The sequence below is a fragment of the Mytilus californianus genome, unplaced genomic scaffold (genome assembly GCF_021869535.1).
Source record: "Mytilus californianus isolate M0D057914Y unplaced genomic scaffold, xbMytCali1.0.p SCAF_2, whole genome shotgun sequence".
Classification (NCBI taxonomy): domain Eukaryota; kingdom Metazoa; phylum Mollusca; class Bivalvia; order Mytilida; family Mytilidae; genus Mytilus; species Mytilus californianus.
In genome coordinates this window covers 20,851,541-20,877,191 of record NW_026262668.1, presented here as the reverse complement: position 1 = coordinate 20,877,191, position 25,651 = coordinate 20,851,541, and the positions used below count along the sequence as shown (strand labels likewise).

The following is a 25,651-nucleotide window of genomic DNA, read 5'->3' as shown; positions in this document are numbered from 1 at the left end:
TCCATGAGCCACTGACAAATTAGAAGCTGTACGTCATTGTTCTAGAAGCTGGTACATTGTCTACAGATCTTTGCTTGTTCTGTGATCTACGCACATCCATGTCTGATGAAGATGGAAGTGCTGCTCCTCGTGTTGATGGCACCGGATCAAGTGGTATCTTTTTGCCTTTTTTAAGTTTCTTGGCTGGACCTGGCTGATGTAAAACCTTCCTTGGAGCATTACGAGGCCTCTTCGGCGGTTTCATATCTAAATAATACCGGTAGGATATGAATTGCGGATGTTGTAGATATTTTACGATTGTTTAATGAAACTTTCACTTATCTTCAAGAGCGGTTAGTTCGATGTGAGGCTGAAAAGTCACGTGATGTTAATTAGCCGGAAACAAGATGCGGATCCGAATGATACAATAGTTCTTTTATGGAAAATAAATAATCAAATCTCTTTCATTAAATTAGTGTATCTTATAAATGAAATAAACCGTAGTATTTGTGGCTTCAAAAAGAAATCTTTCTTTATAGAACTACAAATTTTTGATAAGACAGCAGAGTAAACCTCTTTTTTTCCCTCTTTGTTAACATAGTTGTGGGCGAAAAATGTATTAGAAGTTAACTAAAAAATGATTCAAAATCAAGGAAATTAAAAATAATAGACTTATAACATAAATTGTAAGCGTAATTTGGTATAATTGCGTTAAACGACGGACCCAAATATAAGTCTGAAATTATAGTCAGATTCCCCTCCCCCTTTTTCAGCTCATATGGCAAAATTTGGGGTAATTTGCTAATTTGCATAGCGGCCATTTTGCCTTATCATGACGGCAGCCATTACAATAGGATTATATAAGCCCTTTTAATAAAAATGCCAATTTGCAAATACCTATGTCGAATAAACAATTTGTTCGCATATAGGTGAATTGTACATGTTTTTAGGCTTCTGTCCGTGTACAAATGGACATTGTCTACTCTGAAATCTTTAGAAATCGGAAGCGTAACCATTGTGTAATTGCTATATAAGATCAAATAAAATGACGTAAAATCGTAAAATAGCAAGATTCAAAACAGAAATACACATGCAAGAAGATATTGTTCATGATTTGTTCGCATATAGGGAAACACCTTGTAGGTTGAATTTTAAAGTTAAATAACTTTTAACTTACCTGATTTCTTAAGTTTTCGGCCAAATTCTTTTAAAAACATGATGATTTCAACCTTCCCATTTCGTAAAAGTCAAATTTTAAGCATTTTCCCTTAGAATTACACAGCATTTTTGTAAATATCCGCCAAAGGAAGTTTTTAAAGATACATTAGTTTTAGATACATGACGGAAAAGGACTGGATTATCCGCAAATCTATAATAAATTATATTTTCAATCTTAAGCTAAGGGAAGTAATTTGATCAAAAGGGACAAAGTCACGTGGTGCAAATGATTTAAATAAAGTACCTTTGATTTTGCCATATGTCATCTTCCTGAAAAGATATATAGTATATATTGCCATTAACGTCAATAGATAGAAATAAACTGTAAACAGTAATAATGATCATCATTATAAGACCCTACAAATATGCCACTATATAATATCTACAAATAAGCAAGCATAATCGACTGTAATAAAGAAAAACAAATATTAATTTGGCATATGTTTTTACTAGGTGAGCGATTCAAGCTCTTTGAAGCCTCTTATGTTGTACTTCTTTGTGCTGTACACTATTTTAATTAGTATTCTTATAAAATTAAAGACCCCTTTCAATGAGTAAATGTGTACTTATGTAATTTTCATACATTTAACAATACAGGATAGAAAAATGACACAAATGAGAACGATTTCATTTGTGAGATGCGAGGCAATGTCTATTAATAAACGTTTAATTTTCCCGTGATACATAAATACATATCCACATGACAGCTTACAAAAATAAGTGAACCTAGAGCAAAAAGTTGAACGAAACTCGATACCAAAAATAATAATTAATTAGTGACCCTTTGACGCATAATATTAACAACTGTCACATAACTAAATATACTGCAACTCTTTTTTTCGATAAAAAAAATTAAAACAAATAAGATGAAATAATTTCATATACAGTGACGATCGCAATCCATAAATCTTATCCATCATCCATATATTTATTTACCAATCATTATAAATCGGTGACCTATTGCGCATGCAGATATGGGTAATCTGTGTACGAAAAAAACTATCATATACCGTTCCATATAAGGAGTCCTAGATCGACCTATGAAAACGGCATATTGTAAGTAGAACTTCCAAGAACACGACATAGCCAAAGTCCATGACTAACAAAACTGATGTAGCATTAGTCTGACTGATTGTCGAAATTTTGATTTTACTTAACATATATTGATGGGGTGTATTTGCAATTATTTATTTGTGTTTGTTTTTTATCTGGTCAATGCTCAAAAATCGACCTTTAAAGCTGCAGTTTATGAACATGCTGTTATTATTCCTACAGATTGGGGATCTCGGGATAACCGATCCACTGCATTGCAAAACATGATGAAAAATGTTGACATTTATAAGGAACAAGCTATGATAGCAAGCAAACAGGTATGTCATATATTATTAAAATATTTCTTAATCATTAATATAAAGGTTTGACTCGAATATTTGTATTGTGGATGGAACAGAAACAAACTTGCAATGATGAATCGAATGGAGTGCCGCCTTTATTCTTATTTTTATGCCCCCGCCGTCCGTCTGTACGTCCGTACGTTTCCGTTCTCTAACGTCAGTTTGCCTCAACCAAATGTTATGACACTTATACTCAAAGCTTATTACCACACACCACAGATCAAGTGTGAGCTTGGATGGCGTCACTTTTACCTTTCTAGAGTTATGTCCCTTTACAAATGAAAAAAATGATGAATTGTTCGTTTCCGTTCTCTAACTTTGGTTTGCCTCAACCAAATGTTGTGAAACTTATACACAATGCTTATTAACACAAAACACAGATCAAGTTTGAACTTTGGTGGCGTTACTTCTACCGTTCTAGAGTTATGCCTCTTTACAAATGGAAAAAATGCTGAAGTTTTCGTTTCCGTTCTCCAACTTAAGTTTGACTCAACCAAACTTATACACAATGCTTATTACCACACAACACAGATCAATTTTGAGTTTTGTTGACGTCACTTTTACCTTTCTAGAGTTATGTCCCTTTATTGAAAAATTGCTGAAGTATTCGTTTCCGTTCTCTAACTTTAGTTTGACTCAACTAAATGTTATGAAACTTATACACAATGCTTATTACCACAAAACTCAGATCAAGTACAAATTTGGGTAGCGTCACTTTTACCTTTCTTGAGTTATGTCCCTTGATAACGTTATATGCAAGCGGGGGCATCATCTGTGTCCCATGGACATATCCTCCATTTGTTTTTAAATAAAAAAAGAACTAATCAAAAATTATATAAAAGTTCAATTTTCATTCTAACATATGTTGTTTATTTACTTGAAGTGGAGGGTCTGTGCCGCCGTGGGTTAGTATTTAAAAGCGAACAATCAGTATACAAGATGAAGACAGTACAACATATAAATGCGAATACAGGCAGAAAGTACAAAGTCTCGGAGGACAATTAAACTCTCACAAAACCACTATGGAGTCTCATTTAACCTTTTTCCGTAAAGGATAAAATATTGTTTACACAAATTTGTTTTTTTCTAGAATTTGTCGAAAATCCATTGTTTAGAAGCACAAACCCCAAAATGACCAAAACAGAACAGCCAAATCCGTCTATGGTCAACTATCCTGAGGTAGTTTGAACCTCATTTTAAGATGATGGGAGTTTTTGACGACCTTGACTGGCTGTACAGCCCTCGCACGGTCGGTCCATTTTAAGTAAATACTTTTAAAATGTATTAAAAATGTATGTTCACAGTACAATATCGTGTTTTTAAAATTTCAATACAATATCTATATAACAAATTCTTTTTTATTCCAAGTAATATCATATGTTATCTTATAAACATTTTATAAAGGAACTAATTTAATCTATTGACTTTATATACGCCAAAAAATAATTGAATTACTAGCAAGTTGTTGGCTATAATAAGTTTTAGGTCAATAGATTATACGGTTTAGATATAATTAACCCTAGCTTTTACAGATATTTATCAAATGTGTAATATTAACAATAAAATAAGTTCTGCATCCTGTTTGATTAACCTAGGATGTACATATGGATAGCATTGTTTTTGTGCAAAACATAAAATATGATTTCAGGTGTATATATTAAACATACAAATTTGAATAATTTCATGAATCTTTATCAATAAGAGATGAAAAAAATCAACAGAAAGTATAGGATGTAAACATGTAAACTAGTTATGATAAATACGTAAAGTTTAAAAGCAAGATAATTTTATGATTAAAAATACATATTATTAACATTACAATGACAGAAACATACGGTACAAAAAGGGAGGTGGGAATTAAAATAATATTAAATTAAAAATTCTACAAATTAACAAAAAATCAATAAATCCCAAACAGAAAGATAGATGAACAAATTGCTTTCAAATCGTATTCAAATCTCTTTCAAATCATGATTTTGCGATTTGTTGGTACCATTTGCTTGCGATTCATTAAAAAAATAATAAACAAATCAGAATTCGCCAAATTCCCCAAAACTGATTTCTTTGTGATTTCTTTCAATTGTATGATTTGTAAGCAATTTGTTTCTGTTTTTGCGTGATTTCTTTATGATTTGATTACTTAGAATATCGTATGAATGATTTGAAAAAGATTTGTTGACTTTGTTAGCTAAAATGGTGTGATTTCGCTATGATTTGTTTACTTAGTATATTATATGAAATGACTTGAAAATGATTTGTTAACATTGTTAGCTATCATGGTGTGATTCATGGACGATTTGTTATGATGAGTACAATGTTGTGGCATTCGGATTTTCTGTGTTTATCTATATCTCTGACATCCGGTTGAGATCAAATTCAAATTTCAAATACTGTTCTAAATTAACTGAACAAAGAAGGTTACAAGATGAAGAGTGAAATATACTATCAATGATGATATGCAGTGGTAAATATCTCAGTCATTAACTTATTATTTCACACATTCAAATAATACTATTCAAGCATGTTAAAGGTGTTAACCTTTTAAATTCCGAAACTGTGCATTTCAGTATCTCGTAATAATTTTGTACTGTCAAGATTAATCAAAATAAAAATGTGTAAAAGACGTGTAACTTTAACAGATCGAGACATGCAAATAAAGACTAGCTTCCCGAGTCAGCAGACAAAATTCACTGGCAAGTTTTATGTTTTAATTTTTCATGATGTTTACTGGACAGGTCCAGGACAATAGGGGCAAATCTACATTAGCAGATTTGGACCCAGACTAAGACCTATCGCCTATTCGACATCCTTCTAGTGAACGTGGTTGCCCGTGTGTTTGTCAAATCTCTTTAGAGTCAAATTCGGGAGAAGTAAGAGAAACCTTTCACAGAGGGAACAATTCGTCCCTCATGGCAACCAGAGATAGTAAACCCTTAACATTAATAACAATCAGAGGAGTAGCTAAGGTAAAATGATGACAAATGCACTTCAAAGTTTGGGGGTCTCAGGGACAGAAAATATTTTTTAATCTAGATGTAAATGATTTAATCTGTGAATTGATGATTGATGCCAATTTCTTGTTAAAGATTTGATAACGATTGGTTTATAGTTTCTTTACAATTTGAATACAATTTGTTTGTGATTTGCTTGAAGAAAGAAAGCAATGACCTCTGATTTGTTAATGATTTCAAAACAATTTCTTTACAATTTGTTTGTGATTTGCTCATGAATTGGAAGCAATTTGTTCGTGATTTGTTGTTGTGATTTGTTAGCTCATTTGCATGTGAAATTTTATCACTTTCAAATCATAAAGAAATCATACGATTTGGTTATCATTTAATTTATTGTTACCATGATTTGTTCCTCAATTTTTTTTGTTTGGGTTTGTTTGATTTTTTTGGTTTCACAAACCGTATTATTGTTTAATGGAAATGGAATATTGAATTGAATTGTTAATATTAGGGAAAATCATTCATACTGTGTACCTTACAAGTGTAAACATTGTTTTTATACGACCGCAAATTTTTTAGCGTTCGTATTATGTTATGGCGTTGTTTGCGTCTACGTCTGAAGACATTTTGGTTCGCAGACAATAACTTGTGAATAAGTGTATGGATCTGTATGAAATTTTAGCACAAGGTTCCATACCACCACAGGATGTTTGGGATTGTTTTTTGGGGGTATTTGTCCGAGCGATTTTGTAATTAAGGGCCAAAAAAGGTCATATTTACTGGTTCATAGAAAATAAATTGGTTCGCAAACAATAACTTAAGTATAAGTGTATGGATCTGTATGAAATTTTAGCACAAGGTTTCATTCCACAATAGGATGGTTGGGATTGATTTTAGGGGTTTTTGTCATAGCTGTTTAGGAATTAAGGGCAAAAGAAGGGACTAATAAAAACAATTATTTGTCTGGTTCACAGACAATAACTTGAATATCAGTGTATGTATCTCTATTAAATTTTAGCACAAGGTTCAATAACATAATAGAAAGGTTATTTATTTTAGGGGTTATTGCCGTAGTGGCCAAAATGGGTAAAACAACAAGCATTTTTCATGTTTCAGGATAAAAATTTGTGTATAAGAGTTAAATTTCTATGCAATTTTATCACAAGGTTTCATACTTCAAAAGGAAAGTTTTGATTGATTTTTTTGGGGGTCATGGCTCAAACCTTTTAATAATTAGGGGTCGAAAAGGGGCCAAAACAACTATTTTTCTTGTTTTCAGGCAATAACTTGAGTATAAGTGTATGGATCTCTATTAAATTTTAGCACAAGGTTTCATACCACAATAGGAAGGTTGTGGTTTATTTTGGGGGTTAATATAATAGTTGTTTAAGAATGTGGGGGAAAAACGGAGCCAATACAAACAATTATTTTTCTGGTTCACAGACAATAACTTGAGTATAAGTGTATGGATCTCTATCAAATTTTAGCACAAGTTTTCATACCACATTAGGAAGGTTGGGATTTATTTTTAGGGTCATTGTCGTGGCTGTTTAGTAATAAGGGGCCAAAAAGGGTCCAAAACAAGCATTTTTCATGTGTCAGGACAATAATTTGTGTATAAGAGTATGGATCTCTATTAAATTTTACCACAAGGTTTCATACCACAATAGGAAGGTTGGGGTTTATGTTGGGGGTTATTATAATAGCTGTTTAAGAATAAGGGGCAAAAAAGGAGCCAACACAAACAATTATTTTTCTGGTTCACAGACAATAACTTGAGTATAAGTGTATGAATCTCTATCAAATTTTAGCACAAGGTTCCATACCACAATAGGAAGGTTGTGATATATTATTAGGGTCATTGTCGTGGCTGTTTAGTAATAAGGGGCAAAAAAGTGTCCAAAAACAAGCATTTTTCATGTGTCAGGACAATAATTTGTGTATAAGAGTATGGATCTCAGTCTATGAAATTTTACCACAAGGTTCCATACTTCAAAAGGAACGTTGGGATTGATTTTGGGGTCATGGTCCAAACCGTTTAATAATTATGGGCCCAACAACTAGGATTTTCTGGTTTCTGGACAATAACTTCAGTATAAGTCTATAGATTGCTGTTTAATTGTCCCACAAGGTGTTATACCATAAAATAATTTTTGGGATTGATTTAAGGGGTTATGACCCTAACGGTTTAGTTAAAAGGGACCAAACACAATTCTTTTGTAATACTTTGTATAAATTGCTTATTTATTTAGCAATTTTAATGGGATTTAATTCAAAGTCTTGAATTATTGGGGTTCTTTAACATGCTGAATCTAATTGGGTATTTAGAATTTGGATTTTGGGCCCTGTTTTTGAATTGATCCATAGTAAGGTCCAAAGGGTCCAAAATTAAACTTTGTTTGATTTCTTCAAAAATTTAGTTATCGGTGTTCTTTCATATGCTGAATATAATTGTGTATTAAGATTTTTATAATTTTGGGGCCTGCCTTCAAATTAGTCAACATTAAGGTACAAAGGGTTCAAAATTAAACTTTGTTTGATTAAAAAAAATTAAATAGTTGTGGTTCTTTGATATAGTGAATCTAAGAATGTATTTAAATTTTTGATTTTGGACACAGTTGGTCCAAATTGGGGTCCAAAATTAAACTTTGTTTGATGTCATCAAAAATTGAATTATTTGTATTTCTTTGATATGCACAATCTAACAGGTCCAAAGTAACTGAAATTAAACTTAGTTTGATTTTAACAAAAAATGAATTTATTGGGTTCTTTGATATGCTGAATTTAAGTGTGTATGTAGATTTTGGATTTTGGGTCCTGTTATCACATTGGTTCACATTGAGGTCCAAAGGGTCCAAAATTAAATTTTATTGGATTTCTTCAAAAATTATACTCTTGGGTTCTTTGATATGTTGATTACAACCATGTATTTAGAATTTTGATATTGGACCATAATTGGTAAATGTCCAATTTGAATTGTTTAAGTACTTAGACCACATTCATTCTATGTCAGAAACTATGCTATATTAAATATCTAATCAGACTCAAAGTTCATAGATGTATTGCACAATAGATAGAAATTTTAAGTTGAGTCATAGTTGAAAATAGATAATGCTGATTCAGATATATTAATTTTAGTGATTATTGTGTTTTGCATTGTGTTCTATTTAAAGATTGTTAACATTTATGAAATTATTTCTTATGGTTGTCAACTTGTATATTCCATTGAAAATTAAAATAGACCTTTGTCCAAGTGTTTAAATGAAAGTATAGGTAAGCAAGTTTTTAAATACTGTTTTGTTTTATATCATGTTATGTTACATCTTAACAAGAGATTTTTTTGGGGGTTATTTTAAGACAATAATATATTTTTATTAAATGATATATTTCATCACAATAGATTAAAAATATAAAGTTGTTGACATTAATAGATTAGTTGTCGATAAGTTTTTGACAAATGGAAGAAAAATATTGGGAGACAATAACTTTAGTATTAGTGTATGCATATCTATGAAATTTTAGTACAAGGTTCCATACCACAATAAAATGATTTGGATTGATTATGAGGGATATTTTTGTAGCCATTTTGTAATTACGGGCCAAAGAGGGTCCAAAAACTAGAATTTTTACTGGTTCATAGACAATAAATTGGTTCGCAGACAATAATTTGAGTATAAGTGTATGGATCTGTATGAAATTTAAGCACAAGGTTCCATACCACAGTAGGAGGGTTTGGATTTATTTTGAGGGTTATTGTTGGAACTGTTTAGGAATTAAGGACCAAAAAAGGGCCAAAAACAAACACAATAACTTGTGTATAAGAGTAAGGATCCTATGAAATTTACGACAAGGTTCTATACCTCAAAAGGAAAGTTGGGATTGATTTTGGGGGTCATGGTCCAAACCGTTTAGAAATTATTGGCCAACATGGGGCTAAAAAACTAGGATTTTTGGTTTCTGGACAATAACTTGAGTATGAGTCTATGGATCGCTATGAAATTGTACCGCAAAGTTTTATACCGTAAAAGAAAGGTTGGGATTTGATTTTAAGGGTCATGACCCTAAGGGTTTAGGTTAAAGGGTCCAAAAATACTTTGTATGAATTGATTATTTCTTTACCAATTTTAATGGGGTTTAATTCAAAGTTTTGCGAAAGTCCATTTCAAATTACACTTCGGGAAAGAGCGAATTTTGTAGGAAAGTTTCAATTGCCCCTTGAATGTTGTTTAAGTATATATCGTACCCTTTATCGGATAAGTGAGTTCCGTCAACCCTATACAAGTTTATTTCTCGAGCTCGGATATTAGGATGATGAATAATACAGTGTTCGTCCTTCAAGACATAATTGTTTAAAGCAGAGTTTACATGTTTTCGAGATCGTTCAAGAGCTTATCCATCTTTTGCACCAGGCCAATACCTTCTCATTAACATTTCGCCCCAAACGTGGGAGTGTTAGGTAATACTAGTTGCAGACGCAAAAGATCCCTTTCAATATTTTGAATTAATTCACGCAATTAGAGATTGTTTCGAAAATAGATGATAAAACTACTGAGATAAACTGCAACTTAGAACGAATATAAACATAAATAACAACGTAATAAAATGTCATTGCAATTAAACCGGGTGAAATTAGGCATCATCAAAATAAACACTCAGTTGTTATCATACGTGTTCTCTATTACAGGGCGAAGTTGACAAACAACCGTTAATAATGTCATACAAAAAGACCCTACAATAGTACACAAAGATAAAATATGGTAAATACTAGCGCAAAAAGAACAATTCAAACTGAAAATTGAGAATGAAAATGGGGAATGTGTCAAAGAGACAACAACCCGACCAAAGAGCAGAAAACAGCCCAAGGCCACCAATGGGTCTTCAACGCAGCGAGAAAATCCCGCAAGTTTAATTGCACTATACAATTTCTAAGGAAAACTAATATTTACAAAAATAAGAAAACATAACCAAATTAAGATCGGCAAGCTGACAGAGGGTGACTACCATTACATTTCGAGCATTTGTGAACATACTTGCAACTCTTGTCAACTATACAATTACCTTTATTATATACCCTACATGTTACAAATGTGCGGCGTTGTCCTATGTAATGACCCGACGCACCACTTATGGAAGAGTTGCCACCGCGTTATTGTTGGTTACTTCCATTTGAAATTCCTGTATTAAAAGAAGTACTAACGTTAGGAGTAGTTACACATAACAACAACAGTTCCATATCGACAACTCCCCATGAAAAAGAACGGGGAAGAGCTTTCCGTAATGGAAATTACTCATCGTATTGGACCCAGCCTTCAGAGTAACCCCTTAAGGCTGCCATTCTGACGGTTTGCATGTATTTGAAAAACTCAAGACCTTTGTTAAGCCATTTTTTTTAACATTACACCTCCATAAATTATGAAGGCGGGGGTCCATACATAAGTACTTTTGTCTTGTAAATGAATTAGGAATATATGAACACTCAGGTAATCCCAAATACAAAACACATCATTTGACAAAGATGAGATTTTAACGAATCATAAGTCCTTCATTACTTCAATGGACATTACATTGAACAGCAAATCTGAGGACTTGCCTTGTTTGTATTGGATACCTAAGCTTCACAAAATTCCGTACAAACAACGGTACATTGCCGGCTCAGCTGCATGTTCTACAAAGGAATTCTCCATAAGATTGACAAATATTCTGTCCGCAGTGGAAGAGGGTCTTCAGAAATACTGTGAAACTGTTTACTCGCGTAGTGGTATTAGCCATATGTGGATTCTAAAAAAACTCTAAGGAACTTCTTGATAATTTTAAATCTCGATCTTTCTCTGAAATTAATTCTATCAAAACGTTTGGTTTTTCAACCCTGTATACCACCATTCCCCATGTAAAATTGAAAAATCGTCTAAAAGAAATAATCCACAATGTTTTTCTATACAAAAATGGCAGCATATGCTATACATTTATTGCTTTGGGATACCATACAGCATATTTAGTTAATAGTGAACAATAAAGTAAAACATGCTACACAGAGGAACAAGTGATCAGTATGCTGGAGTTTCTCATTGATAATATATTTGTTGAATTTGGAGGTAGACTTTTTCAACTAGTTGTCGGCATTCCTATGGAAACGAACTGTGTGCTTCTCCTTGACGACCTCTTCTTATTTTCATATGAGTCTGAGTTCCAACAGACACTTGTCAAAAACAAGAAAAACAAAGAAGCCCGATCATTTAATTTCACAATTAGATATATTGATGATGTTCTTTCCATTAATTATCCAAACTTTTCTGATTGGCTAGAAAGTAAAGAAACAACAGACACGGCTTCCTCCGCCTCATTTTTATACGACCGCTTAAAAAAATTTAAGGTCGTATATTGCTATCACGTCGTCGTCGTCGTCTGAAGACATTTGGTTTCCGGACAATAACTTTTGGGGGGTGATGGTCCCAACCGTTTAGGAATTAGGGGCCAAAAAGGGACACAAAACAAGCATTTTTCTAGTTTCAGGACAATAACTTGTGTATAAGTATTTTGATTGCTCTGAAATTGTTTCACAAGGTTTAATACCACAAGTAAAAGGTTGGGATTCATTTTGGGGGTAATTGCCAAAGCTGTTCAGGAATTAGGGGCCAAAAAGGGTCTAAAACAAGCATTTTTCTAGTTTTCAGACAATAAATTGTGTTTAAGTGTATGGATGTCTCTCAAATTGTACCACATTTTACAGAAAGAAAATGTCTTCAAATGTTATTTTTTTTTTGGAGGAGGGAGGGGTCATTTTTTTTCCCTCAAAATTTAAGAAATTGTCAATTTTTAAAAGAAAAATTGGGGTTCACAATTTATTTTACTAATTCTTTGTATATAGTCTGAAAACAGATTTACTAAGTATTGCGCAACAGCACAGTGTATTGCACAACAGCAAGAAATCTTCAATTGAATATAAATTCAAATCATATGACCAATTTCAAGTTCTTTGACTACATTTTTTCTGTGTCAGAAACCTATAATGTGTCAAATATTTAATTACAATCCAAATTCAGACCTGTATTAAGCTGGAATATTGTGTCCATTTTTGTCCCAACTATTCAGGGTTGTACCTCTGCGGTCGTATCCAGCTGCACACGGCGAAGCAGTTTATTAGACTTATACCTCGAATTTGACATAAGCGGTCATCACAATACCAGAATCTATGACAAGCGAGACGATTTTAATTTTGAAATTATAAATTTCCCCACCTTAGCAGCAAATATACCAACTTCACCTGCATATGGGATATACATTTCCAAACTTATTCAGTATTAAACAGCTTGCAGCTGCTACTCAGACTTTATAAAACGTCACCAGTGTCTGAGAAGAAAGTTGATGAGCCAAAGTTATGTCAAAGAACGTCTCGTCCTTTTTCTAAAATAAGTTCATTGGAAGATACCAAGATCTTGTTGGTAAATATTCCATATGAACTTCACATATAATACATGATGGTCTTAACGTATAGATTCTAGGTACTGACGTTGTGTATCATCTTAACTATGTGTTAAAGTTTCCTTGTTTTGTCCTTGTATATTTCTAACCTTTATTGTTTAGTCTATTTTTAATGTTAACCCTTGTCTACCCTTTCTAGAGTTATGCCCCTTTACAAATGGAAAAATTGCTGAATTTTTCGTTTCCGTTCTCTAACTTTAGTTTGCCTCAACCAAATATTATGAAACTTATACACAATGCTTATTACCACAAACCACAGGTCAAGTTTGAATTTTTTTTTCGTTTCCGTTCTCTAACTTTAATTTGCCTCAACCATATATTATGAAACTTATACACAATGCTTATTACCACACACCACAGATCAAGTTTGAATTTTGGTGGTATCACTTTTGCTGTTCTAGAGTTATGCCCCTTTACAAATGGAAAAGTTGCTGAATTTTTCGTTTCCGTTCTCTAACTTTAGTTTGCCACAACCAAATGTTATAAAACTTAAACACAATGCTAATTACCACATAACACAGGTCAAGTTTGAATTTTGGTGGCGTCACTTTTACCGTTCTAGAGGTATGCTCCTTTACAAATGGAAAAATTGCTGAATTTTTCGTTTCTGTTCTCTTACTTAAGCTTGCCTCAACTAAATGTTATGAAACTTATAAACAACGCTTAATTCCACAAAACTCAGATCAAGTACAAAGGGTATCGTCACTTTTACCGTTCTTCAGTTATGTCCCTTTATAACTTTATATGATATGCACGCGGGGGCCTCATCTGTGTCCCATGGACACATTCCCCATATATTTATGTTTCAGGACAATAATTGGTGTATAAGAGCATACATTTCTATGAAATTTTACCACAGGGTTCCATACTTCAAACGGAAAGTTTGGAATGATTTTTGGAGGGTCATTGCACATATCGTTTAATAATTAGGAGTCAAAAAGGAGAAGAAAACAACTATTATTCTAGTTTGCAGGCAATAACTCGAGTATAAGTGTATGGATCGCTATTAAATTTTAGCACAAGGTTCCATATCCCAATAGGAAGGTTGGGGTTTATTTTTGGGGTTATTATAGTAGCTGTTTAGGAATAAGTGACCAAAAAGGGCCTAACAAAAACAATTATTTGTCTGGTTCATAGACAATAACTTGAGTATAACTGTATATATCTGTATTAGATTTAAGCAAAAAGGTTCCATTCCACAATATGAAGGTTGGGATTTATTTTAAGTGTTATTGTTGTAGCTGTTTAAGGACCAAAAAGGGGTCAAAAAGAAGCACTTTTCATGTTTCAGGACACTATTTAATTTTACTACAAGGTTCGATACTCATAAAGGTCCAAATTATCCAAAATAAAACTCAGTTTAATTTTAACAAAAGATTAAACAATGTGGTTATTTGATATGCTGAATCCAACCATGTATTTAGAATTTGAATATTGGACCATAATTGGTAAATGTATATTTTTAAAATTATTTAAGAACTTATACCACATTCATTCTGTGACAGAAACTATACTATTATTACATATTTGCTCAGAATCTAAATTCAGAGATGTTATTGCACAATTTATCATATCTAATTTTAGAGAACTATTTTTGTGGTTTACATCACTGGTTCATGGAAAATAAATTGGTTCACAGACAATAACTTTGGTATAGGCGTATGAATGTGAAAGAAATTTTAACATAAGGTTCCATACCACAATAAAAGGGTTGGGATATTAAATAGTTAATCAAATTCTACATTTATAGATTTATTGTAAACTAATAGAAATTTTAAATTGAGTCATAGTTTAAAATAGATTTGCTGATTCAGATATATTAATTGTGGTGATAATAATGTGTATGCATTGTGTTCTATTTAAAGATTGTTAACATGTTTGAATATTTTCTTATGGTTGGAAATTCCCTTGAAAATTAAAATAGACCTTTGTCCATCTGTTGAAGTGGAAGTTGTATGTGAGTGAAGTTTTTAAACACAATTGTGCTATACATTATGTTATGTTAAATCTTAATATTAAAAAATGTTATTTTTTTAGATAATAATCTATTTTTATTAAAGGATACATTTCATTACAATACATTACGTAGATAAAGTTGTTGACATTGATAGATAAGTTGCAGATATTAGTTTGTGACAAATGAAAGAAAAAATATTGGGAACTATTAATTATATAATTATATAAAGTTTGATTACACTAATTGTTTTTAAAAAATTTTCACCTATTTTCAAGATAACAAACATGTGGTAATTATCAATCACACAATTATGATTGGAGTGACAGATTTATTTGATATGTTTTTGTTTCCTAAGTGATGTTAATGATAAGCCCTGTAGGACAGTATACATATAGTTTGAAATTTACTGTTCATTATTAGATACTTTGAAGATAATTACAGATAAGTTTTACAGATTTTTTTAAAGACATTGTATTAATGATAAATAATATTTTGGAAAAAGAATTGTTCGTTTCTTTGGTAAATTGTTTGAAGAATTTTGTGGTAGGTTTGTTTGTTATTCTGTATAAACTAACTTTCTGAATGCTATATATATATAATTTTTTTTTGATGAAGCGAACTCCTTTTCAAACAATTAATCCTATCTAATTTTTAATTCCGGGTGTGGGATTTTCTCGCTGTTTTGAAGACCCATTGGTGGCCTTCAGCTGTTTTCTGCTCTTTGGTCGGGTTATTGTCTCTTTGACACGTTCCCCATTTCCATTCTCAAATCTATCCTTTACAAACAAAACTAAGCTTATATTGTCTATTAATATACATGTATTTTGTTTTTTTTTATTTTTGGCCCAGTTTTCAAGTTGGTCCAAATCGGGGTCCAAAATTAAACTGTGTTTGATTTCAAAATAAATTGAATATGTATAGCGTTCTTTGAAATGCTGAATCTAAACCTGTATTTCAATTTTGGATTTTTGGGCCCAGTTTTCAAGTTGATCCAAATCAAGGTCCAAAATTAAACTTTGTTTGATTTCAACAAAAATTGAATTTATGGGGATTTGAAATGCTGAATCTATCCATGTATTTAGATTTTGGATTTTGGGCTCCTTTATCAAATTGGTCCACATTGAGGTCCAAAGGGTCCTAAATTAAACTTTTGTTTGATTTCATCAAAAATGAAATTCTTGGGGTTCTTTGATATGCTGATTATAACCATGTACTTATATTTTGGATATTGGACCATTATAGGTAAATATCCAATTTAAAATTTTTGCTGTTCTTTGACCACATTCATTTTGTGTCACAAAACTATGCTGTGTCAAATATTCAATCACAATCCAAATTCAGAGCTGTTGTAAGCTAAAATGTTGTGTCCATACTTGCCTCAACTGTTCAGGGTTCGACCTCTGCGGTCGTATCAAGCTTGTGCCTAGCGAAGCATTTTATTATAGTTTGATCTTATGTTTTACTCTTATATCATTGTCCCAGGTTAGGGGGAAAATGGGAGGTGGTGGCGCCTTCAAACTTGTTTAACCCCGCCATATTCTGTATATGCCTGTCCCAAGTCAGGAGCCTGTTATTCAGTGGTTGTCGTTTGTTGCTGTGTATCAAATTTGTTTTTCGTTCATTATTTTGTACATGAATTAGGCCTTAGTTTTCTCGTTTGAATTTTGTTCCATGTGTCATTTGGTCTCTTGTGGAGAGTTGTCACATTGTCAATCATACCACATCTTATGTTTATATAATCTGGAATATGAAGAAAAAAGTAAAATATCAAAAATACCGAACTCAAAGGCAAATTCAAAACGGAAACTCCCGTAACAAATCGCAAAATTAAAAGCTCAAACACATCAAACGAATGGAAAACAACTGTCATATTCCTGACTTGGTACAGGAAGAATGCGGAATTCAGTACGTAGGTGAAACTGGACCTATTTATCTGAACGCACACAAGAACACCTTTATCGTTTTAGAAGACCTCATCAATTTAAAAATCATTTATGAACACCTTAAGAGGCATAATCATCCTATTAAATATGTAACAGTTCAACCTTTAGAAGTAGTAAATAAGCAACCTGGGGAATCTCATTCAAAATCTGTTCAATCAAGGAAAATAATTGAATTAAATTGGATTAAAAAATTACAGACAGTCTATCCTCTCGGTCTTAATGATAATATCATGGGAATTAGTAATATATCAAGAACCGATTCTGTTAACATTTTGGATATAGATTCTAAAACTGTTCGTAAAAACCGTTCTCATAGGCATAGAATAAATCGCAATCAGAGAAAATTTCCTACCAACAATACAAACCTTTCAGACATAATTACTATTTCAAAAACTAACGGCAGACATTATCTATAAACCAAGCTCTGTTCTTTACCTGTTAATAAATTACATAAAATTTCAGATGATTGCAACACAGTTCCATATTGCAGTCCTAAGTATGAAATCGTCCAAATTATAATTGCATATTGTTATTCTAAAGTGTTTCCCAAAATCGATCGCCCTGAAGATCGTAAAAAAACATTTTATTAAAATCAAATATGTCAATAAATGTTTTGATTTTGTAAATATTGCCAGTATTTTTAATGATCATTCTGTTAAACAACAAATTCCTGGCTATTTCGATAGTACTGAACTTCCTCTTATTTGTTATGTTTACAAAAAATCTACTCGGAAATATGTGTTTAATTATAATGAAGTGTGTAAAGAAGTAAATATCATAGACAATACACCTACGTCATGGAATTGCAATATTATGACCCCAGTTCCCATGTTATAACAGGAGACCTTAACATCGTTGATGACCGAGAGTTGAAATCATTCCGCAGTAAAGGACCTAAATATCATCCCCTGTCAATTATTAATTGGAATGAGTGTCGTAACATCATCCGCGACTCACTCCGTACTTACTGCTCGAAATGGATAAAACGAGAAAAGCTGACAAAAAATCCATAGATTCTTTTTTTAATTCAGTAATGGACATAGTTGATATTCGTATTAAACATTTTAACGAACATTTTACTCCTAACAATAACCATAATAGCCATAGTTCTCGTATCAAACATAAGCTAAAAGTATATACTCGACAAGGAAATTGTTTTTCTCCCGGCTGATAAGGCTGCTAATACTATCATTATTGTTTGACGTAAATTTTACATTGAGGTTTTGCAAAAGGAAATCATGAATTAACCAACATTTCAACTCACTCCATTTTCGGAAAATGACATCTGTAACAAACATAAACTTTTAGCTACCTCTATACAAGCAGAACCAAATACAAGGAAAGTTCCAACTATGTACTGGCTTCCGAAGCTGCACAAAACACCTTACAAATATAGATTTATTTCGTCTTAAAGCCATTTTTCCACTACTAAACTGTCTATTCAACTTACTAGTACACTTGGTACAATAGAAAACCTGGTAATAAATTGTTCAAATAAGGCCTTGGAAAATAGTGGAATTAATTACTTTTGGAGTTTCAAACATTCGTTGGAAGAACTTGATAAATTGCATGCTTATATTGGTGATTTCGAATCTGTTCAAAGTTTTGATAATTCTACCCTATGTACCACTTTGCCTCATAATCTCATTAAGAAAAAAATCACACACCTAATTAAATGGGCATTCAAAAAGTTAGAAAGCGAATATATATGTTAAAACTCTTTTAGGTTATTTTTTAGTAACAACACACAAAAGAACAATGTCAATTGGACCTGCTTTGATACGAAACTGCCCTTGAAGTTTTACTAGATAACATTTTTGTTCGCTATGGGGATTCCGATTTCGTCAAGTAATCGGAATTCCAATGGGGACTAACTGTGCACCACTTATTGTTATGTTATTGTTATGAGTTACAATTTATGACTAAAATCAGCAAACACCCATCGAAACAACATCTGATACAAAAATATAATAACACTTATTGCGGACCTGTTTGTGTATTGTTATGAGTTACAATTTAGCACTAAAATCAGTAAAAACCCATCGAAACAACATCTGGTACAAAAATTCAATAACCCTTTTAGATATTTGGATGATATATTGGCTCTCAATAATGACGACTTCAATATGTACACTAACGAGATTTTAACCTAGACATAAGACATAAGACATAAAGCTTTATTTAGAGTCGGTATGTGCAAATACAAGTATAAAACATAAGCTCTGAAGAGCTTTTAAAACCGACAGAGCAACAAATAAAACAAAACATACATATCAAGTCATGCACACATAAATTAAACATATAAAGCAAGAGTTCATATCAGTATATAAACATGCAGCACAAAAGTTCTTAAAAGCATCTTACAAGTTAAACACACACTGAAACATGCACTTGTGCGATAAAAGCACAAACGCAAAAATAAAATGGTTTGCACATTAAAAGCACATATAGATTAGTTAGTTACTAAAACTAGCACAAAGCAGCAGAAGCACTATAGTAAAGATAATAAAATAAAATTGCCATGCTGATAATAAAGCATTAAACCAAAAATAATGAACAGAAATTAACTGGTTTTGCAGGCAATACAATGGCATGAGCTGCCAGACCAAGAATTTATCAAGTTCTTGAATTGATTTAAAGATGATTGCTTACGTAGCACATCTGGCAGCTCATTCCAAAGCTGAGCACCTGCATACCTTAAAGATTATAGGCCCAATGCAGTTGTTCTTACATGTGGTAGGTCGGCTGTATTCTGGTATCTGAAAGAGTAAGTGTTTTACTTTAAGTGTATTAAATCATGGAGATAAACAGGACAATCTTTATTAATAATTTTGAAAACTTCAATAGCCAATGATCGCATTCTTCTTATTTTTAAAGATGGTAATTTTGATTTGCAGAGTAGATCTTCATAACTTGCTGAATAGTCTTCATAGATAAACCTTAGTGCTCTCTCTTGAATTTTCTCTATCTTTTTTGTATTAACCTCCCCACAAAAGTGCCAAACTAGTGGGCAGTAATTAAAGTTGGACATTATGAAAGAATAATATATTGCTAATTTTCCGAGTTTAGTCAGGTGTTTTCCTATTCTTTTTAATACATTTAACTGTTTGGATGCTTTTTTTTACATATTATAGAGACATGTTCATTGAAATTTAGTTTAAAATCTATTGTTACGCCTAGAAGTTTAACGTTATCTTCACATTCTATTTCATTACCTTCTAATTTAAATTTTAGGTTTTTGTCTTTAGTTTTTTTACCTACAGCTATTGCTTGAAATTTTTCTGGATTTGCTTTCATTTTATTTATTGAGAACCAATTTATCAAAATTTTGCTTTCATCTTCTAGAGTATTAATTAATTTATCTAAATCTTTATCTGCGTATGAAAGGGTGTTATCATCTGCATAATTATAAAGTTCACTTTTATGAATAAAAAAGAAAATGTCATTTAAAAAGATATTAAATAATGTTGGCCCTAATGTCGAACCTGCTGAACTGACTTTAAATAAAGCTAATACCAACAATGAACACTGCCTTTTCTGGATCTTGATATCTATATCTTTAACGGGAAGCTTAATACCAAAATTTACGATAAAAGAGATAATTTTTCATTTCCTATTGTTAATTATCATTTTAAGATAGGGACGTTCCCTTGTCACCATATTATGGTGTTTATATATATATCAACTTGTTAGATTTGCTCGTGTATGTTACAACGTACTTGGTTTTAACGAAAGAAATCTCTGTATTACTGAAAAATTATTACACCAGGGTTTTCGATATCACAAACTAGTCAAAACATTTACTAATTTTTATCATCGGTACAAGGACATCATTCGTAAATATAAATCAACATGCAGACATATTATACGTTCAGATATTTCACATCCAATCTTTATGGTAATATTCTATACAAAGAACAAAAATGTCGGCATTCACCTCATAAGCTAACCAAACCTTTAAACAGACTTATTCAGAAGGGATATAGTTACAATGCTGTTGTCATGTCATTAAAGATGGCATATTTTGGTATTAATATTGATTCACTCATAGGGTCTATGCATCGGAAATAACACATTTATTCTAAAACCAGTTGTTGGCATGATACGGGTTATGTTCTTCTCATATATTTTATGATGGTATGATACTAAACCCCTAACGGGAGGGATTGTGCTTGATTTTCATATGATGAAGCATAATCTTTCAATCAGTTTAATTGAGGTCAGGATCTGGCATATCAGTAACTGCTATTAGTCCTTTGTTAATTTATGTATCATTGTCATTTTACTTAGTTTCTTTTGTTACCTATTTTGACATCGGACTCGGAATTCTTTTAAATTGAGTTTTACTGTGCGTATTGCTGTGTGTTTGTTTATTCTACATGGTCTAGAGGTATGGGGGAGGGTTGAGATCCCACAAAACATGTTTATCCCCGCTGCATGTGTGCGCCTGTCCCAAGTCAGGTGTATCTTGGCTTTGTTAGTCTTGTATGTTTTTTAATTTTAGTTCATTTATATGTTTTGGAGTTTAGTGTGACGTCCATTTTCACTGAATTAGTACACCTTTTTGTTGAGGGGCCAGCTGAAGCCCGCCTGCGGGTGTGGGATTTTCTCGTTGTTGGTGGCCTTGGGCTGTTTTCTGCTCTTTGGTCGGATTATTGTCTCTTTGACACATTCCCCATTTCCATTCTTAATTTTATTACGAAAGATTTTAGCGAAAATTCAAGTTTGTTTAATATCACTCCGTTTGACTTTTTCTTCACATTTCTGTTCAAATGTTTATATTTTTCTTTTTGCTTCATGAAAATTTCCCCACTAAATCATGTATTTTATTTATGATTAAACTGTGTTATCCCAAGAAGACATTTACATGTATTTGTACTGCAGAAAATGTTTTGGGGAAATTTTCCCACTATATAAAGCATAACATGTTCGATATTTTAGTGTATGTACAAAGAAGCCGCATAGATAGATACATAGATACAATAAAAAGGTAGAAAATAATGGGGTGCTAAAATATAAAGAATGGAGAATAATGGTCAAAATAAAAAAAGAATAAAGAAATGTTAGACCACCCATCCAGACCCTCTTACATATATCTGTGCTACGGGTCATTTGGTGGGAAGATTTCTCTAAAAATGAATTTTGTGCTCGATTTAAGAATGTTTGTCCCAAATCAGATTTGTACTGCGACATATCGAGAGGAAAATAATTCATTTTGTATTTGATTTAAAAGAGTTTGAGGATCTTAAATATACTTTTATTGCATAAAAACTTAAAAATAAAATTAAACAATACATGTGCTCATATACAGATATGCAGAAAGTGTATTTATGTATGTGAACTGACTGTGTTTGTCCAAAATAGACTTACATCTACATGTTATATCTCATTTTGTACCATATAAAAATAAAATAAAATCGAATTATCTTTTGCAACTAGAAAACATTTGTTGAGATACATGTTTTATATGTCTCTGCAAATATTAACACCACAATAATTGAAGTATGATAGAATTTTCTTACAACTACAATTTTTAAGTTTTTCTGTCATCCTTGCTCTTTTATTAGAAATCAAAACTGCCCCCCTGCTTGATACATTTAAAATATTTTACAAACTAAAAACATGTAATACGTTAAGATAATTCTGGGCAGAGTTATGAAAACCAATGAAAGCCTGTATATAATCATTATTTCATGTACTAGTATTGTATATTGATATTATATATTATAAAAGAGAGGCGAAAGATACCAAAGGGGCATTCAAACTCACAAGTCGAAAATAAACTGACAACGCCATGGCTAAAAACGAAAAAGACCAACAGACAAACAATAGTAAACAAAACACAACATAGAAAACTAAAGATGATCCCAGGTGCTCCGGAAGGGTAAGCAGATTCTGCTCCACATGTGGCACCCGTCGTGTTGTTCATGTTAGTGCAAACCCGGTAATAAGTCTAATACGGTAGGTCACATTCAGGAATAGGGGGCGGGATTGTAGTTACGACATTAGGAACATATTCGCTATCATATGTGAAACGGATGTTCAATAGTTATCAAAGGTACCAGGCTTATAATTTGATACGCCAGACGCGCGTTTCGTCTACATAAGACTCATCAGTGACGCTCGGATCAAAATAGTTAGAAAGCCAAACAAGTATAAAGTTGGAAGAGCAATAACGGTCAACCAACATTACATTACGTTATAATTTTTGTATCTATACTTTCAGAACGTGGATATCATGGTATTTCCTGAATATGGAATATATGTGGGTATGAGAATATCCCGAGAAGATATAAAACCATATCTTGAATATATTCCTGATCCGGAAGAAAACTGGAATGCATGTCAATTTCCAGACAAGTATGAAAACACAGAAATACAAAGACATCTAAGTTGTCTTGCAAAACACACGTCAATGTATCTTGTGGTTAATTTCGGTGATCGTCAGCCATGTGTAATTGGAAATGATCCGAACTGTCCTAAAGACGGACATTATCAATTCAATACCAACGTTGTATATAACCCTAAGGGTGATCTTATTGCAAAATACCACAAGAAACACTTATACAAGGAGAAACACTTTGACGTACCGCCGGTAACAAAACTGGTGACATTTGAAACACCATTTGGTAAATTTGCCGTTTTTACTTGTTTTGATATTCTTTTCAAAACGCCTGCAATCGATGTATTGATGATAGATGGTGTTGGAAATGTTGTTTTTCCTACAGCTTGGATGGATGCTCTCCCTTTACTTGCTGCCATTCAGTTTCATTCTGCGTTTGCGGCCAGCGCGAGGGTTAATCTTCTAGCAGCAAATATAAATCTGCCAAAGTACAGATTTCATGGAAGTGGAATATATTCCCCGACAGGCTACAAAGCTTTTCAATACAGCGAATCCCACGGAGGAAAGCTTTTAACTGCTGATTTACCTATCGTAAAGACAAACGCATTTAGGGCCAAATTTCAAAGACCAGATATTAAAATTGAAGCAACGGTTGGTAACGGCCAGTTCCAATCCGAAGTTAGACACGATCCATTCATGTTTGTTCCTATACAGAACAACAAGGGAAATGTGAGTGTGTGTGATGGGAAATTGTGCTGCTCTCTGTATTATGAACGATTAGGTAATGCCTCAGAATATTTTGCGTTTGGTGCATTCGATGGTCTTCACAAGTCGAGAGTAAAACCATACTACTTGAAAGTGTGCACACTTCTAAAATGTAAAACAGCAAATAGAACCAGTTGTGGAGATCGACTTGTAAAAGAATCACTAACCAATTTCACGAGCATAAAATTAAAGGGGACGTTTGAAACTCGGTATGTATTTCCTGAAGTTCTGTTGGCAGATAATGGTCAACTGAAACTTTCTTCTGGAGACTTTTGGACATACAAGGATGGAACTTTAGAATCGAAACATGGTTTTGAACACCCTGTCTTATCCGTTTCTCTGCTTGCAAGAGAATATGAAAGAGATAACGGAGGTGAAAAAGACGAAACAGATGGTGGAAACTATATTTATTCTAATCTCTTTCTAATAACTGTTGTTGCTATCGCTACATTTGGTATTGAGTGAAATATGATATTCGTATTGAAAGCTACTTAAGAATATGCATAGAGGCTAGTCACCGCAAACACACATCCCTTTTTGTTTTAGGTTGTTGTTGTCGTCAGGTTTTATTTTACTTCTATAATACATACAACTATTACTAATAATAGATGAGAAGAAAATTTGTGAAGACGTTCGTTTGTCTTAGAAGACAAAATTAAGTTAAGGAAAGGTTAGTAAATCAATATGTCAAATGGTAAAGTGCACCTATATCCTATTACAGCCACATTAATTTAAAAATAGGACACACTTATAGAAACAACTTGTCCGAATTAATGAATTGAAAAAAAAGTTATTGTAGAGCCCAGGTGTTCAATGGGCCAGCTCTCCATCCAAAATGACCCCTGTTTTACTTTAAATATATTTTTTTCATATGACAAATGCTTTAATTTTCATTAAAGTCAATGGTATCACATGTGAGCGATTACAGGCTCCTTTAAACCTTTGGTTGCAAAAGTGAATAAACCTTTTAATTTGTGTCTTCTTATTTTAAAACGCTCAAAAAGGATATACAAATATTTACAGCTTCCACTTTCAAACATAATTATTTAACAAAAATAACAAAGCATTTAACATCAAAATTACTGCAACACCTCACAAGACCTTGAACTCAAGTCAGAGAATTATTCGTTTTAAAGACAAAGACCTGTCTGATTTGATCGATTCAGAAATTCAGAAAAGAATTGAACCTCAGTGTATTTCATTTGACAAAAGATTTATCTCTAAAAAGAATTATCAAGAAAAATACTTACCTTTTGACTTTCAATAGACCAACTGTACCACTGTCCATTCACATTGGCCTCTACAACGTTAAGGTGAACAGATATGTTCCTAATCCAATACGTTCCTTCCTGCGCCAAAAATTTGGGCTGGTAAAGGCAAACGTAGGGGAAGCTGGTCTTTTTCAAATGTTCAGATGAAAGGGTTAGTAGCAGCCCCATAATCTTTGTCAAGGAAATAATTTCCTATTGATCTAACCACTGATCTACATGCTGTCTCTGAGAGAATAACTTAATGTATATATATCCGAAAACACCTCTTAGCCAAGTTCAGATTTCAATAGAACAGTAACCTACTCTCTTTATTCTTATGGGTGATTTTAATAGGCAATGTGGGGTCGAAAA

General features: G+C 32.5%; 1 protein-coding gene across 1 annotated transcript; it reads left to right on the top strand.

Moving 5' to 3' along the window:
- The first annotated feature begins 2,304 nt into the window (after nucleotides 1-2,304).
- Nucleotides 2,305-25,004, top strand: LOC127729463 (pantetheinase-like). Its single transcript, XM_052237285.1, has 2 exons — nucleotides 2,305-2,567; nucleotides 23,148-25,004. The coding sequence occupies exons 1-2, from the start codon at nucleotides 2,364-2,366 to the stop codon at nucleotides 24,492-24,494; spliced, it is 1,551 nt and encodes a 516-aa protein (XP_052093245.1). The 5' UTR covers nucleotides 2,305-2,363; the 3' UTR covers nucleotides 24,495-25,004.
- Nucleotides 25,005-25,651: the final 647 nt, after the last annotated feature.